The sequence below is a fragment of the Strongylocentrotus purpuratus genome, unplaced genomic scaffold (assembly GCF_000002235.5).
Source record: "Strongylocentrotus purpuratus isolate Spur 01 unplaced genomic scaffold, Spur_5.0 spur5_scaffold_3, whole genome shotgun sequence".
NCBI lineage: Eukaryota > Metazoa > Echinodermata > Echinoidea > Camarodonta > Strongylocentrotidae > Strongylocentrotus > Strongylocentrotus purpuratus.
Window position 1 is genome coordinate 936714 of NW_022145609.1, and position 17837 is coordinate 954550.

The following is a 17837-nucleotide window of genomic DNA, read 5'->3' on the forward strand; positions in this document are numbered from 1 at the left end:
GAAACAATCTCACTTCCTAACAACAAACCTGAAAGAGGAATGGAAAAGAATACCAGCATGACATACTTCATGTTTGGGAATGTTAAAAAGTCTAGGAGTTCGATTTCTGTTTGTTGGCAAATCCATTTGTGGGGGACCTACTGAATTTACAGGAGGGGAGAATTTACGTAGGGCAAGCAAGCAAGCAGCGCTCCCCTACACGCGTACGTGTGCCCTGTGGCAGGAGCACTCAATGGTGCGCTTTGTAGAAGCTCGAGTGCCAGCACAGCCCCGATGCAAATGCATGGCGGATGAATTATGGATGACGGTTATTTTAAACCAAAATCAAGTGCTTGTATGTGGTGCAGTGCTTTAGAGGATCTAGCCCTGGCAGAAGAGAGAAAGATAGGGAACTCATGCATTTAGAGCAGAAATCAAGCCTGAGGATGAATTCTCAAGATAATGTATAGGGGTAGAGGTAAACAAATAAATGCACCAGCCAGCCAGCCAGGTATTCCACCAGGCTAAAGCATTTGGTAGCGACAACAAGGGAACAAAAACAAAGAGAGAAAAGAAAATCTTTGATGGTGGCTCATAACTTTAGGGGGCACTTGTAAAGGCTGGGTGTGCGTGTCAATCCGTCGGGATAAGCTGTTAGTGTGTTTCCATAATGCTTTCAGAGTTCTGACTTGTCTCGATACCCTAAAGCATTTTCCAATCTAGACTTGAGTTTCTGTGCTGGGATGGTCCTCTTAGAGTGCTCCCAGAAATGTTTTCAATAACCCCTGATTGGTTTAAGGCTACACCTAACCATGAAAGCAGCGGCTAAGAAAGAGGTTGTAGACAGCGGGCTGGCTGGAGGGTACTGCATTCTCAATACTATTTTTCTGAAACTCAGGTATGGACTTGAAATATTTCCCTATCTCTATTGCCACTCAGGAGTGACTTTGAATATTTAAGAGCAACTTGAGAGTTTTGTTTTTCAAGTTATAAGAAGTTCTGTGTAGAGTCCAGACATGTTCTTACACCTCACCTTGGTAAACCAATAGCATTGACATTTCAAGAATTCACCTGATGTTCAACCTAATCACCATAATGGCCCACATTTTGTGATTCTGTTCAATAACTTCCCATTCACAGCCCTAGAAAGTATATTAGATGTAGGTGAATGAGCAGGAGAAGCACACTTTCTGCACAACTACATGTACATGTATGTTCACTTATATTGCATAATATTGTTATACATCGTGTGTCGGTGTGTTTGTGTGTGTGTTTTTGTTGAAATGTTAACACCTTTTCAACATGTTGAAAAAAGTTAACATCACTTTTTTTCCTGAGAAAATGATGAATTATGCATGTCCTCTTGTAAGTCCTGTATATGATCCTTTTATAATGTACATGTATCTTTATCATCTTTCTTTGTCTTTCTGTCACCATCCCTATCTCACTACCTTAAGTATCTCACCCTCTCTCTCTCTCTCTCTCTCTCTCTATCTCTCACTCTCTTTGTGCTCTCTCTTTATTTCCCCCCCCCCTCTCTGTCTGTCTGTCCCTATCCCTCTCTCTTTCTTTCTCTCACTCACTAATTCTCTCTTAATCTTCTCCCCCCCCCCCTTCCTCTCTCTCTCTCTCTCTCTGTTACATCTAAACTTTTTAGGTTACACATTTTCATTAGAAAGATACAACCGATAGATTCAACCAAACAGAAATGAAAAGCACGGCTCTATTCTCTCTCATTCATGTACTCATCAATCACCTTTCATACAAAATCAACTTCCTATTTATTAAAATTTTATAAATTTCTCATCAAAACTATGATAAATGTTTATGCTAGCTCCTGGTTGATCTCTTAATCAAATTAACCTTTGCAAAGCTTGTTCATATTTCATAATCTCAATGTGAATCATGCTTTGTCAGGAACAATTAGTTCTAAATCAGTTTCCAATCTAGGCCACATCTTTCCAATTTGCTTGCTCATTGTCTCCTGGTAATGGAGATTTTCCCTATACAGTGGTGGAGCAAAAAGTTTGGTTCATCACAAAAAAAAGTGATGTGCTTTTAGCCATTATGGGATCAATCCCTTTGTCTTTTAGGCTTCGTCACAACCTTGTCCTACTTCAAGCCTTCGTATGAGTACTCTACTATTCACAATGCAATCACTGCCTGGTAATGACAGGCTATACAATCTACACTCTACATTTACATAGTGTTTGTTCATTAATCTGAATCAGGGAATTAGACTACCAGTTAGTTAATGTTTTTGCTATTTCAAGATATTCCTCATATATTGTTCATAATTTTCTAAAATGAAGTTCATTACTTATGCCTCTATTGTTCATGTTTCGCTATAAATATCAGGGGGGTGTTTCACAAAGACTAAGATCGACTTTAAGTTTGACTTCATTATGGTAGGCCGTTCTTTCATGCTACTGTTTGCTCTTACCGTTTACTGTCATTGGTCTCTCAAGGGATGAACAAATCATGGTCACCCCTCTACAGAATTTACACTTTGAGATAATTCATTATTGAAGGAAAAAAATTATCTAAAGATCATAATAAACCACCTGTATATATTGTGTATAAGTCCACATCCCTTCTCTTATTTAAAATGCCCATGAAACATTCGCTGAAGACAATAATCATTCCTGCATGCATAGTTCTTCAGAGGTTTAAGCTTTTGTTCAATTCAGGTTTAACAAGGAAAGTTAATCTGAAATCTAAGTTTTCCTTCGTTAAAAGTGATCTAAGACCCAAGATTGGGTTTAAAGCAGAATTAATAGAATATGGACCTTGATCTTCAATATCCATGCATTTGGACATCACTTAATACTTTGCCAATACACAAGCTCTACAGTCTTTATTCCAAGAAATTGAATCTTACATTTAGACCAAAATACTTTGATTACACCATGATGTCACTGTCCTGTACCTCTCAGCTCATATCATGCATTTCATCTTCAAGCTGCTGATTCTAACACTCTCTTCAGAGAATCCACTCTCTTCCATCAAATAGAAAGTTTGTCCATATCTAAAGAGAGCCTACGGCCTCATTTATCAGTCACCCTCCATTGAAGATGAAGCAAAGCAAATCAAGAATAGTGTGTTCTTCCCTGCATCGCTACCCATCCAATCTAATTCATCATTCTCAATTAAATCTCTTTGTTTCAATGAAGCGTGCAAGCCACATTTGTTTATGACTTGAGGTCTTGTGCTAGCTATTAACAGCTCTGCAGTCAGATTGGCTTCTTGCTTTCTTCATGCCTGGGGTTGAGATTTAACGGGTGCACACTGCTTAGAAAACCTCTCGAGCTACAATACATGCATTACACTGACTAAATCAGATGTAATATGCCTTTATTAAGCTTTCTGGTTTACCATCCTCTATTGCCTACGGTACTATCATTTCAATCTAAAAAGGACTTTTTGAATGACTTGTTAATCCTATGAATTACCAATATATTCCTAAGTGCATACAAAGGCACTGCCAATTTAACAACAAAAGGTTTGTCCTGATGAAACAAGAAACAGGATTAAGTTTCTAAAAGCAAGGATGAGGAATGTTAAATTTTTCAGCATTCTAAATATTTACTTCCCATTACTGGCTCTTAGAAGACAATATGATAATAATATTAATATTTTGGGTTTATATAGCACTCAAGACATTGGCGTTGTATCTCATCACGTTGGAGAACGGGGAGCATTCCAGCCAGGGCTATTTATCAATTATCACACACTCACAATGCTTAGCAAACAAGAATGACTTTCACATCCTATAGGGTATGCATTTACACCTGGGTGGAGAGTGGCAAATGTGGATTAATATCTTGCCAAAGGAAATTAGTGCTGGGCTGAGATTCAAGCCCTCAACCCTTGGATTAAGAGTCACATGGACGAACCACTATACCACGACACCTCCACGAACATGCGACATGAAGGAAAGGAACCTGTTCTTACCACACTGAGGCAGAACCTCCACGAACATGCAACATGAAGGAAAGGAACCTGTTCTTACCACACTGAGGCAGAACCTCCACAAGCATGCCTCATGAAAGAAAGGAACCTGTTCTTACCACACTGAGGCAGAACCTCCACAAACATGCCACATGAAGGAAAGGAACCTGTTCTTACCACACTGAGGCAGAACCTCCACAAACATGCCACATGAAGGAAAGGAACCTGTTCTTACCACACTGAGGCAGAACCTCCACAAACATGCCACATGAAGGAAAGGAACCTGTTCTTACCACACTGAGGCAGAACCTCCACAAACATGCCACATGAAGGAAAGGAACCTGTTCTTACCACACTGAGGCAGAACCTCCACAAACATGCCACATGAAGGAAAGGAACCTGTTCTTACCACACTGAGGCAGAACCTCCACAAACATGCCTCATGAAGGAAAGGAACCTGTTCTTACCACACTGAGGCAGAACCTCCACAAACATGATACATGAAGGAAAGGAACCTGTTCTTACCACACTGAGGCAGAACCTCCACAAACATGCCTCATGAAGGAAAGGAACATGTTCTTACCACACTGAGGCAGAACCTCCACAAACATGCCTCATGAAGGAAAGGAACATGTACTTACCACACTGAGGCAAAACCTCCACAAACATGCCTCATGAAGGGAAGGAACCTGTTCTTACCACACTGAGGCAGAACCTCCACAAACATGCCTCATGAAGGAAAGGAACATGTTCTTACCACACTGAGGCAGAACCTCCACAAACATGCCTCATGAAAGAAAGGAACCTGTTTTACCACACTGAGGCAGAACCTCCACAAACATGCCTCATGAAGGAAAGGAACCTGTTCTTACCACACTGAGGCAGAACCTCCACAAACATGCCTCATGAAAGAAAGGAACCTGTTCTTACCACACTGAGGCAGAACCTCCACAAACATGCCACATGAAGGAAAGGAACCGGTTCTTACCACACTGAGGCAGAGTAGTTCTCTCTTGACAAAGTCCAACCTTCTCTTCTCCACGGCCGAGAGGTATGTTTGTAGTCGAGTGTAGGAGTAAGGGTAGCAGTAGGAGAACTGGTAGAGATCACTTCCTTTATCAAAGCAGAAAGCAAAGGACATCACATAGTTCTTCCTGTGGTCTGGACATCGGTAATAGTACACATTCTTGGATGGTATCCTCTGCCTGTTAATAGATCACAAAACAATGGAATAAAGTTCCTGAATTTATTGGAATTCATAACCAATTAAAAACAATGAAAGACGATGATATATACTTGCAACTTGAACATTCACTTACCATGAGTTTTTTTCTACACTACACTTAATAACACTTGTATTGAATAGAAGAGGTGCTTTGTAAGTCCATTAGAGTTGATGTCTGAGTTCAGGAAAATAGGCATCCTATTTATGGGTCCGTCCAGAAAGTTGGGGCACTTTTTGTAACATACCAGAAGTGAGAAACTATGTCTCCTATCGACTGTAACAATGTTTGCTCAAATTGAGTTTTGCATAAAAAGCATAGCCAACTATCTTCAGAAGTACTCAAGCTTCATGGTTAATCAATATCATGGACCTAAAGTTTATGTAATGATATATGAATATGGTGTCCATGTAACGCTAGTAAAAAGAGAAATGTGTATTAAGCAAAGATTTTGAAGAAAAGCAACTGAAACAGGAACAATTCTGGCAGGGGATTCCATATTCATTGCATAAAAATCTTCAACAGATAATTTCATCTTCCATGTGTAGTAAGGGATCTAATCATATCTACGTTACATGGACACCGTCAAATTTTTTGCCCCAACTTTATGGAATGACCCTCATCAGGTTTACATTATTTGAATTAGCCAAATAGTAATTGCTTTAATCTGATTACAGAACACAAACTGCCAAAGACTAAAATTCAATACTTCTACAGCATATTGTCAGCTTCCATAAAGAAAACAATCAAGCTAGAACACACATGGGCTGGTAGTAAATGCAAATCCATAAATTTATACAAAAAATATATACATCTAGATATTTGATAAAGACCAGTACACATTCAAATAATTTGACAGTTAAAGTATGTCTCATGGTCTCTAAATCTCTTGCTGTCGAAACTATTTGCTTTAAACAGACATTCTGATAAAGCAAACAAACAAACAGAAAATTATATTTTGAGAGTTATTGCCCATAATTTGAGCTATTAATGTTTGTATGAGTGTGATTCAGACTAGCCCTCCAATCAATCACAGCTAATAAGTCAATGTCAATCACACTTAGGCTGAAAGCTACTAATGGAATCAACGCATCGCCCATACCATCCTGGCATGTATAGAGGGCCTCCAATAACAAAAAATTCATTAATTCCTAATAAATGTGAAATCTTGCAGAGGAAAGTGGGAGCCAGGCCTCAATGAAGGGCCTTTGTCTGTTAGAGAACGCATCCTGCATTGATTGATAATGGCACTGGAGTGATTTGCCTCTAGCCCTCAATGAACCACTTCCCCTCGCTACCACAACCAAGGGATATAACTACCACTCCAGCCCTGCAAAATCTGTATACATGACAGTCGCTTCTACAGTGGATGGGTTCAGACTTGCAGTGAGGGACTGAGTGGAATGCATGGGAAACGATGCCATGTATGAACATGGTTAACACAGGGGTACTTATAAGCCTGAGATGAGGCTGGTTATAGTAGAATATAGAGTAGAAATATATAAAAGATGTATAATTGTCTTAGAACGAGAGGAGAGATGGGAAGGCACCATGGGGTTAATTATAAACACCTTTAAGTGCCTACGGTCAAGCAGTACAGCTGGGTTAACTTAAAACATAGTGACAAAGTGAGTTTTCAACAACAAATATAGTATTTGAGATACTGAAGTACAAATAAGAGACAGCTTTAGTCCTCTCTTTACTCACAATAATTATAGGTGGATGGGTAAGATGGTTGATTGGTTATATGGTTGAAAATTTAATCCTTCTCTGTCTTAATGTGCCCATTGCCATCTTCTGTATTACTCATCAACTTATAAATCTACAATTTGATATAGTATGTGATTTTGTAACGTCCCTCTCCCATCCAGCGGAGTTCATACAAACAAATATGTGTCTTCAGGATGACCAAGAGTATAGGGTGGGTTAGCATTGGCTTTTCAACTCCAAACCAAAGTTCATTCCTACAGTATGCATCCGTTATAACAACATTATACAAAATATACACATGTAATTAAAATTTACATTCCAAATATTACAATTCTTCCATTTTTGTCGTGTAGCACCTTAACTACTCCCCCCCCCCCCCCCCCCCCCCCCCCCCCTCTTGTTGCTCTAAAAATACTATTAGACTCTTTTGACATGGGGGTAAATAATTTACAATACTTTAAATTTGTATTTATTTTTCTAAGAATTTAAGGAAAAGCATCTCACAATTTGTTCTCTATACAAGTAATGTTCAACAACAAACAAGTAAATTTTGATTTCAATAAGAACATGTTGATGTTGAGGTTTGAGACTGATAAATTTATTTCCTATCATTACCAGAATTCAAGAATACCTTCAAAAGAGAATCTTTAATAACCAATGTCTGATGAGATGACAATATGAAGCCCCCTTGCTCTCCAGCTGAGAGATAGGGCAGCCATCTTGTCTGTGTTTCCTACTCACTTCATTTCAATTACAAGTATCCAGTCAACTCTCAAGCACCAAATCTCCTAATTGGTCTTCAAACCAAGTACCTAACATTCTAATTATTACCGTAATTGAATATTCTTTTCTATTTATCTGTCTTGATGTTGAGCACTTCTTGGTTTTGTGGAGGGGTGGACAAACAGACCATCTCCTTCAAGTCAGTAAGTGGCTATGTATTTACCATTCTTGACCATTCTATAAAAGTACCTCAGTTCAATTGAGGTTACAAAATAAGATAAAAGGCCGATACACAAAAAAGCACAATAACACAATACACAGGAGACACAAAAAAAAGAAAACTTTACAATATGTAACACAATGTATACAACATATTAGGTACATTTATTACAATACTTTTTCACTACTTAAGTCTTAAATACATGTACATTGATAATAGGTTTTCCTACAGCTTAATCAAGCATTACATTCCGTCTAGACAGTTGCGTTCTCAATACTCTGGCTTACTTGTTATTCCTAGGGTTAAAACAAGGTGGGGGAGCCAATATGTCATGCTGGGCCGTCTTTATGGAATAAGTCTCCTTAAATGGATTAAACATAGCAGTTCTGGTGAAGTGTTAAAAAATAATCTTAAGAAATATCTGTTTAGCCTATAATTGATAACCAGTACCTTCATGTCTGTACCTTTTCTGTTACACTTTTGTTATTATCATGTATTTCATCTTTTGCACAAGCTGCGCCTTGAGCATTTGATTGTCAAGTGGACTTGGGGCCATACAAATCTTATGTAATATTATTATTATTATTAATAATAATACAGAATAACCTACATGTATCAACGACATAAGTTCAAGATAATGCAATGACCTTTGACCTTACCATCTTGTTCTACTTGATGATTTAACCATCGGTGCCATGCCCTCTCTGTACAAGCTCTTCGTCTTGCTGAAGTTAACAATGTTGAATATCACACGCTGCAAAATAAAACAATTACAAGCAAATTTAAGACCATATTCAATAGCCCCAAATATTTTTCCTTCAAAAAATGAAACAGTCACAGGCAACTTTCAGACCATAAAAAAAATGGGCAATATGCTTTTTCTTCAAATCTCATGAAGTGTTTTCTGTGTATACCAGTACTCTTAAAAACTAGTAAGTTTCCATCAAGGTTCAATTTTCTTTACACAAAGCAAACATAAAACATAAAACATCATTGGGCTTTAAAAATGTGTAATCAATTTGCAATTTCAAACAGGCTTTTAAACTGGTTCATTGTATTTATGATTAAAATTCACTAGCTTTGCATGAAATAAACATACACCAGACATAAAGATTATTTTTATTATTACCCCCCCCCCCCCCAAAAAAAAAAAAAAAAAAAAAAAAAAACTAATAATAATAATAATAATAATAATAATAATAATAATAATAATAATACAAAATTTAAAAAATAACAATAATAATATGTTGTCAAATTCAGAATCTCATTACCGGTAACCTGTTCTCTCAGAAGTTTATCCAAGGAAAGTGTCTATTAAAATGTTTCACAGGAATTTTTTCTGGGTAAATTCCACTAGTGCTTGAAGTTGTTTGCACTTGTACACATGTACACATATGAGGCTTGCAGTTTCTTTTATGTTCATAAACACTGGAAGACAACCAGTATTACCTGAAGAAAAGTATCGTGGTATAAGAAACAACATCTGTCATTCACAAAATAATGATTGTTACACCCTACATCATGTCCACAAGAGGTCCTTAGGTACGGATAATACACTGGGTTAGGAAGGTGAACGGGTATTGAAACCCTGTGATATCTTACTGACCTGATCTGCCTTGGTATTCTCCACTGTGAAGTTAAACCAGACCCTAAACCTAGGATTACAGGTATCGGGTCTAACAAATAGATCGTATTCATGCTCTGTGATGTAGTCAACACGACCAAGGTTACCTGTGATGGAAACAGTACCAGTAAAATATATTCAGATTTATCTCTTTTCACTAAAAAATGAAGGTTATTAATGGGTCATGGTGTGTTTGAAATCATATTTTTATTTCTCCATGTCTATTAACAGGGCAGATCTTATATGATTTTAGTATAGATTGAAATGTGCGAAGCTTTTAATATCAATACATCACTCATACATGTACATGTACTTGCAAACAACCTAATTGAGAGGTGCTCATGCTCTATAGTGATCTTTATATTCATTCATTACCTATTACAATCTCTCACAAAATGATACTAAAAATACAATTAGCAGCCCATCATACTAGTAACAGCAGCAAAGGCATATGCGTGCATCTTGCTATTTCATCTTTGGTCTGATCCCCATGTGAAGTCATGCACTTACATTTGCAACATACGTCATTTATTTTAGGCATTCCATGTACCTCATTTACCTATTTTGTATTGAATGAGTTATAATTTATTTAGAAAAGTGCTGTAGGCTATTATGTTTTATATACATGTATCTAAATCTTTGGGTGTTTTATGGTACATTATATTATGCATTATGTCATGTTATTACTAAAGGAAACAAGAGTGTTTCTACTGGATATAATTTTCCTTCTGTTTTGCTATAAACACTGCATTGTAAATTGATTTATATGGTATATATGTTTACAGAATATTGATATGTTATATTACATTGTAAATTGACTTATATGATGTATATGACGTTCCCAAACAGAATATTGATTGTTACATTACATTGTAAAGGGATTATATATTTATAAACAGAATATTGATGTACATCAATGAAGTTTAATAAATACAATACAATACAATACATGTATGTACATCTCTATCAGAGTCTAATACGGCACAAGATAAAACACAGAAGTGCAAGTTATGGTACTGTTTCTTCCCAAAGAGTGAAATGCACAGCACACACAATACATTCAGATCATACAATGCTTATTAAGTAATATTCCTTTGTACAGGTACATATTTTCGTTCATTTAGTAATGGACGATCAGAATAACTATATAATCTGTATACGATTGCAAATCATATTGCATAAATGTGTTGTTGTTTTTTTCTCGTGTATAGTGTTGTAAAAATCATATGACCTGCCATGCATCCAAAATGGGACCATGCTCCTGGTATTTATGTATGACAATTTATTTTGAAATAAAGACTTGATGAAACAAACAATCAATGATGTTGTGAAGTTAAGCTAAAGGTGTAACATAATCCTCCCCCCTTCCAACCCATTCAAGGAATCTAGTACTCTATAGAGCACCCCCCCCCCCCATCCCCTCCCTTCAACCCATTCAATGAGTCTCTAGTACTCTATAGAGCCACCTCTCCCAACCCCCTCCCCCCCCCCCACCCATTCAATGAGTCTCTAGTACTCTATAGAGCCACCTCTCCCAACCCCCCCCCCCCCCACCCCCACCCATTCAATGAGTCTCTAGTACTCTATAGAGCCCCCTCCCCCACCCCTCCCCCTCCCAACCCAACCCATTCAATGAGTCTCTAGTACTCTATAGAGCTGACTAATCCACTATTCAGGGTCAAGATCATCATTCTAAGCCCTATCAAACTAAAGACCTAAAGCTCCCTGGTCTTTATATTCCATATCCAACAAAGAAATGGTGTGAAGTATTAGCTCAGTACTGTCAAAGGGCCCACAACAATGGATATAAAGTTCTCTGGTTATTTACTACTTGACATTATCTCTCTTTTGAACATTTCATTCAGGAAGTCTCTTTTTGTCTTCATTATCAAAAAGATCTGCCCATCACTCAAAGAAAAGAAACAGACCTGCAAATGCCAGTATGTCAGTACACAAAGTCCATAGACAAATGTATGTTTGTAAAGTCCAAACTATACCAACATTGTTATTGATATTTGGACATTAACTTGACAAATCACCATGCAGTTATTACCATTAACTCTCGCTTACGCCAATTGGCAAGATAGAGATTCTCTTTCGCTTTTCTTTTGAATCTATAGTTTATTTCCTCCTCTTTGCCATAAGAATGTTGGAAACATTACCAGTGGCTACAAAACAACAACAACAAAGAACACTTGAGACCATTACTAAAATATTCTTGGACATAGGAATAATTGCAGATGTCTAGAGTTATGCAAACCTTGAAGAAGGAATGGTTTGCAGCCATTCTGAATTGTTAATCATATATAATGGATGGCTTGGATATAACAATTGTAAACTTAGGAAAAATCATAGTAAAGGGCTAATGCAGATATAGATACAGGATTAAATGTTAGAATTCTATTGGTTAGCTCAACCATCTGCACGTCTATATTACTCTGCTGATGTGCTCAACTGAACATAGAGTCCTATCATAATTACATGTTTAAAATTGATGATTGAATACTACCTAAATCTCCTGAAAAAGAATGAAAACAAATTAAAAAACACTCACCACATTCAAAACATGCATCAAAGATGAGATGTCCAGGTTTAGGTTTGCCACTGTATCCAAGTGGGAGTACAGTGAACTTATTAAGATTGCCAACAACTGCATCATCAGCATCACTTTCAGAGCCTGTGTGTTAACAAAAATACAGATATTAATAGACATACCATGAATACCGATAATTCTGTCTGTATGAAACATTCACAGATTTTACAAACTGTTCTGATTCACAAAAGTGTCATTTTTGTATGTGTGTGTGGTACAATCTTAGAAAGATGTTCATAGTTAAATGGCAGTTCAAGTTTTCACAGGATTTTTAATCTAAATGCATTGACACTCCCTGCATATTTACACTAAAATAATCAATACTGTCATCAAAGTGGCAAAGGAAAATCGTGTTCTACAAAAACAGCTTCTTTCGTGTACACCGCTTGTAATTTCCAGCTGATTCAAAATCATGTAGAAAAACTTTTAAAAACGCCGCTGATTTTCCTCTGGCGTGTCTCTTTACGCATTACGATCTAATTTGTGTAAACGATTTTACATGAAGATTCAAAGTGGTTGATCGAAAAGTTTGACAGTGGACTCGCGTTTTGATATTTAATTTTCAACAACAAAAATTCTATCATCGGTAAGTTGAAAAGATTGTATTTCACTATTTATTTATAATTTAGGTGTCATCATGGCGCTAGTGTAGAGTAAAGGAGCCGGTTTTCGGCCACTTAGAACAAAATCCTATTTTTTGGACCCTTCACTTCCTATTTGTTATCATTTTTTGTTCAAATCATGAAGCAAATATTATTATTATTTAAACAAAACAAGAATCCCAGAAAAAAATCACGATTGCCACGACAATATTCATTTCAATTTTCACTGGTTCGGAGTCAGTTTTCGGCATAGTGTACCAGTTTTCGGCCGCATGTACAAAGTCAATAGGAAGCGCGCGCACGCGCCGTGCGTTTCCGCGCTGATCTATAGCACTAGGGGGCGGAGAAGATATCCCACACCGGAGCTCCCCGGAGCTCGCCAGGCCGAAAACTAGTACTGCGGTGATCGGATATTGGAATCTGAATTAGACAGAGATATCGTGTGTGCGTTGCGGTGTGCGGCTGCATTGATTTAATACATGCGATGAGATACTTTTTAGCTTGCGACTAGCACAAAATCGGGCTCTAAATCTGAAAAATACTTGAAATAAAGCTCATTTTATGGTACCCATATTTCTTACAGACACGCGTAAGATACTCGATTTTTCAGATTCGGGTAGCAGGACCGCCGATTACATCGCTAAAATGTGATATTTTAGGATATATTTTTCATTGCAAATGTGGTTCTTCAGTGACACTGGCATGGTATGGTGTGTGTGGGATATGTGTTATGCTATTATGCGATGTATTTTAGAGGGATTTTACCTTGCATCCAACCAATCGGCCGAAAACTGGAGCTGGCCGATTACCGGCTCCTTTACTCTACTTTGTGTATTTTTTTTAGCAGTTTCATATCCATTCTTAGCGAAGGAATTTTAGCCCAATTTTTTACTAATTTTAATCATAATCATATATCGCATTTTCCACCTGAATTTGGATCACATCTGACATCGGGAAGCCTCCGTTTAGGGCTTAGTTTGATGTCGACGTCGTCGCTCAGACAGTAGTCTACTCTAGACCTAGATCTACTCAGTCTCAGTTACAAATACAATACAGTATCGTGCATGCGTGTAAATAATCTACCATAATAAAGAAGTTTGCATAATTCTTTACTGATAGCTCCAGTTTGAGGTGCAGATCTATAGCGTAGAGGCGGTACTAATGCTACTATGTGTGCGCAAGGCTATGCAAACTTTCATTCAAATAAATAGATTATTCATCCAACCAAAATACAATACACAGATAAGAACACATGGGACTGCACATACAATTTCGGTCAACTTGTCCGGGTCACTAGCCTCGCTCCATGTAATCTGCAGACTTACTCACATTGTCACATTTTCTCATGAACAATAAATATTTTAAAACTTGACAACGTTATCTACGTAGGTACAATTTAGACTTTAAAACACACTTACCAGAATCGGCTCGCTTGTCTGCCATTTTTCGTCAGAGCTGAAAGTATCAGATGCGCATGCGCAGTAAACTGGTTGCTTGGCAAATGACGCTGCGAGTGATCCAAGACAGACCTCGCTTGCAATTTTATCATGGTCATCATCATCATCATAACCATTATTATCCTCATCAACATCATTACCATAGGCCCCGGAAGTGGGGTGGCAGGGGGGCACTTGTCCCCCCCCCCCCTCCGGCCCCAACCAAAAAGTGGGGGAAAACGCATTTTTGCCCCCAAAACGCCCCCCCCCCTTCCAAGAGAAAAAAAAACAGCAAAGGAGTAAAGATGGTTTGTATTTTTAGCCCAAAAGAACATAATAATAATTAAAAAAACTAAATCACATTCAAAATTCCATTCAAAGAAAATGAAAGATAACAGGAATTAAATTTACTAACATTCCGCATGTCGCCTATATTCATCAATGGAGGTTCTTTTAATAGCGATATCGTGGAAATATTGTGAGAGGATGGGAAAGCGTGTGTGTTTTTGTTATAGGGGTAAGAAGACATGAGCCCTCAAATGCTGGCGTACTGATGTGGGGGGGGGGGGGTTATTTCTTATTCGATACCAGTGATTTACAAATGTTGCTGAAATGAAATGATTTTCCGGGGTTTTTTTTCCTCAATTTTGTTGTTAAGCCATACCTTTTTATGCGTTTGTTGGAAAATTAGAAATTCCCAAATTTTCAGTCAGGCGAAAAATATGCTTATTTAGAAGCCTTCATATCAGGGCCTGCAGAACGGCTGGGCTCGGGGCTCGAGCCCCCCTCATTTTTTGAAAAAGTATGTTACAGAGAAAAAGAAAGAAAGAGAGAGAAAAAAATAAGTGACCTGCCAATGTCACAAATGTCGCATCCCTGGATGCCGTTAAATATCTAAAACCTCTGAGCTTCAGGGGGCTCTGCCCCCTGGACTCCCAGCCAATTAGTGACCTGCCTGCAGTGTCAAAAATAAGTTATATAAATATGCTTATCTGACCGTAATTTAATGCCTAAAAACCCTGAGCTTCCGGGGGTTCGGCCGCCTGATCCCCTGCCGGGGCTCAGGCCCTGGACCCCACGCCAATTTACGCTCTATATACCTGATCGTTAATACTCACTTTGAAAAACGTTCCGCGGGGTCTGCATGTAACGTGTAAGAGTGGTGGCGATGCAGATTTTTCTTCTGCTCCCCCTTCCAAACGTTTTTGCTCATTACGTCACTGCCCCTGGAAGGTGAGCGGGCCCCTGGAATGTTTCCCCCCCCCCCCCCAAAAAAAAAAAATAATAATAATAATAATAATAATAATAATGATAATAATAAATAAAATAAAATAAATAAATAAATAAATAAAAATAAATAAAAAATAAAAATAAAAAAATAAAAATTAAAAAAAATCCCAAACTGCTTCCGGCGCGCTTGATCATTACTATCATCATCATCTCCAATCAGTCAATCATTATCATCACGATCACGACATTTCTTTGATTTAAATAATTTTCCTTCCGTTCCAAGTCTTCCACTCCAAATCCCCATCACTCCTTCAGTTTTTAGTTGTTGTTTTTTCTAGGCCCAGGGCCCAATTCAACACCTTTTTTTTATTCTGCTCACCTATCAATTAACAAAATGCAGCCAATAATAATAAAGGGACTAATAAGAAGAAGAAGGAGAAGGAAAGTAAAAAGAAGATATAGAAGTAGATTTATAAGGAGAATATCGAGAAGGGGAAGGAGTAATGTATAATATAAACATAAGCTCATTTCTCTGTCATTGTATTTTTCATTATTGTGACCAACTTCATGAACGACCATAGACAGATAAGAGGAACTTAGTAACATATTTTCTCTTTGCTTTTCTTTTCTTTCCTGAAAGTGCATGCATTGGGATATATTTATGTAATGTTTTCTCTATACATGAATGTTTTGTTATTATTATTGTTACTATCATTGTTATGCTCATTATCTATCATCATCATCATCATCATCACCACCATCATCATTATTATTATTATTATTAGTAGTAGTAGTAGTAGTAGTATTAGTAGTAGTAGTAGTCTAGTAGTAGTAGTAGTAGTAGTATAATCATTCTGAATGTGGTACTGTCAGAAACCCAATCATTGTTCAATATTAAGGAGACAGCGGCTAAATCTGCTCATTTTTTTATATATTTTTTAAACACAAGTTTTTATTTGAATTATTTTCCCCAGACTGTTCATGATTGGATGCTTATATTCTCCTCTTTGCAACAATCATCATGATAGGCCACACGTGATGGTGGAAAGGATAGACCAGCATGTATTTAAATTTATGCATGTCTCTACAACACTAACTATATATGCGTAAAAAGGAAAAACGTTGCATTGCCCGTTGCGACCGACCCACAAATCTTAAAATCTACACCTATACGGTTGGCTTTTTTTTTTTTTTTTTTTTTTTAATGGGATACAAATTCATTAAAAATCACAAAATTATTCCAAACTTCTCACTCGTCTAAATAATTATGCCTTAGTTTCGAAATCCTGCTAGTAGACGAGTAGACCCCGGCCTCGTTTACGTGTACATGAACAGAATCCAGCGAAATTTGGTCGACGTTCCCGGTTTTGAGTTTTTTGGACGACGGTCGCTATTTTGAAGGGGGGGGGGGGGGGGGGGGGGGGGGTAATAAAATAAAAAATTCCGACCAACATCTTTTTTTTTTAGGCCCTAAATCAAAGACTGTGAATACAAACTTGTTGTCGGCTTGTGAGACATAGCAATATCTAATGTGTGCATCATGTATTGTGATCATTTCAATAACCCATTCAATGCTTCCTCATCTTTTTGGTGACAAAATTAATGATGGAAAATTTTCACAGCAAGTCATTTTTACAAGAGCAATAGATTTTGTAATACAATTAGAAGAATATGATTGTTTAATTAACTGGTCTGTCGGACAAAAATCCACGGAGTTTATCTTCTCTTTTAGATTGGCAAGAGTAGGACCGTTGCATAATAAAATAACATTCCTCTGTGAGTATGAAAAACGCATCATGGCGTGGACGGGGAGGAAGAATGGGGAAGAGCCGGGTGATGGGATCGATTAAGGGAGGGGGAGCTGGAAGGGAGAAGATACAGTGCAATGAGAGAAAAAATATCTATCTGTGAATTCTGATTTCGATTATAAGTTACCTGTAATAATAAATTTATCACTGTTCCTACATGAGCTATAAATCGTCTGCAACAACGAAAAACTGTTTCTATGGACGGAGTATATCAGCCAGGCTCAAGATTGACTGCCTTTAGTGCAATACACAACAATATATTATGACACTGTTTTTTTTTCTTCTTTTGATAGAAACAAAAACCTGCACTCTAATGTAGAAAACGAAGGGGATGGTTGCATGGCAAACCGGGTCGAGTTGCAAAGCTAAAGTGACAGTGTGCCACGTTCTTGAAACTTTCATGATCTACTCGTGAATTAAAGATAGTTGTGCTACTTAAAACCTCCAAAATATTCAGTGACCGCGGGGTTGTAGGCTTGTAGTGGCCGATTGTGAGAATATTGAGGCATTTTTGCAGCTCTAACCTGGTAAATGATTTCATTAGAAGACTTTATTTTACCTCTCCCTCCCGCCTTTCCTCCCAAGCTCCCCTCTCCTCTTCTATTTCCGCCCACACCCTTTCTCTCTCTCTTTCATCTCATCTCTCTTTCTCATATCTTTCTCTCTCCCCCTCTCTCTGTCCCTCTCTGGAGTCAGCTCTACAATGAGAATATGTAGTTGAACAGATTTGGGCGTTCG

The 17837-nt window shown here is 37.7% G+C and overlaps 1 protein-coding gene across 1 annotated transcript in view; it reads right to left on the minus strand.

Annotated features, from left to right (window-relative positions):
- Positions 1 to 14126, minus strand: part of LOC594384 (cytosolic carboxypeptidase 6) — a 58904-nt gene extending 44778 nt beyond the window's left edge. Inside the window, exons 1-5 of the mRNA XM_030996104.1 lie at positions 14044 to 14126; positions 11985 to 12107; positions 9413 to 9537; positions 8466 to 8560; positions 4919 to 5135 (exon numbers count right to left, since the gene is read on the minus strand). Coding sequence (XP_030851964.1) covers positions 4919 to 5135; positions 8466 to 8560; positions 9413 to 9537; positions 11985 to 12107; positions 14044 to 14068 — 585 coding nt within the window. The 5' untranslated portion in view covers positions 14069 to 14126. The remainder of the gene's footprint in view (positions 1 to 4918; positions 5136 to 8465; positions 8561 to 9412; positions 9538 to 11984; positions 12108 to 14043) is intronic.
- Positions 14127 to 17837: the final 3711 nt, after the last annotated feature.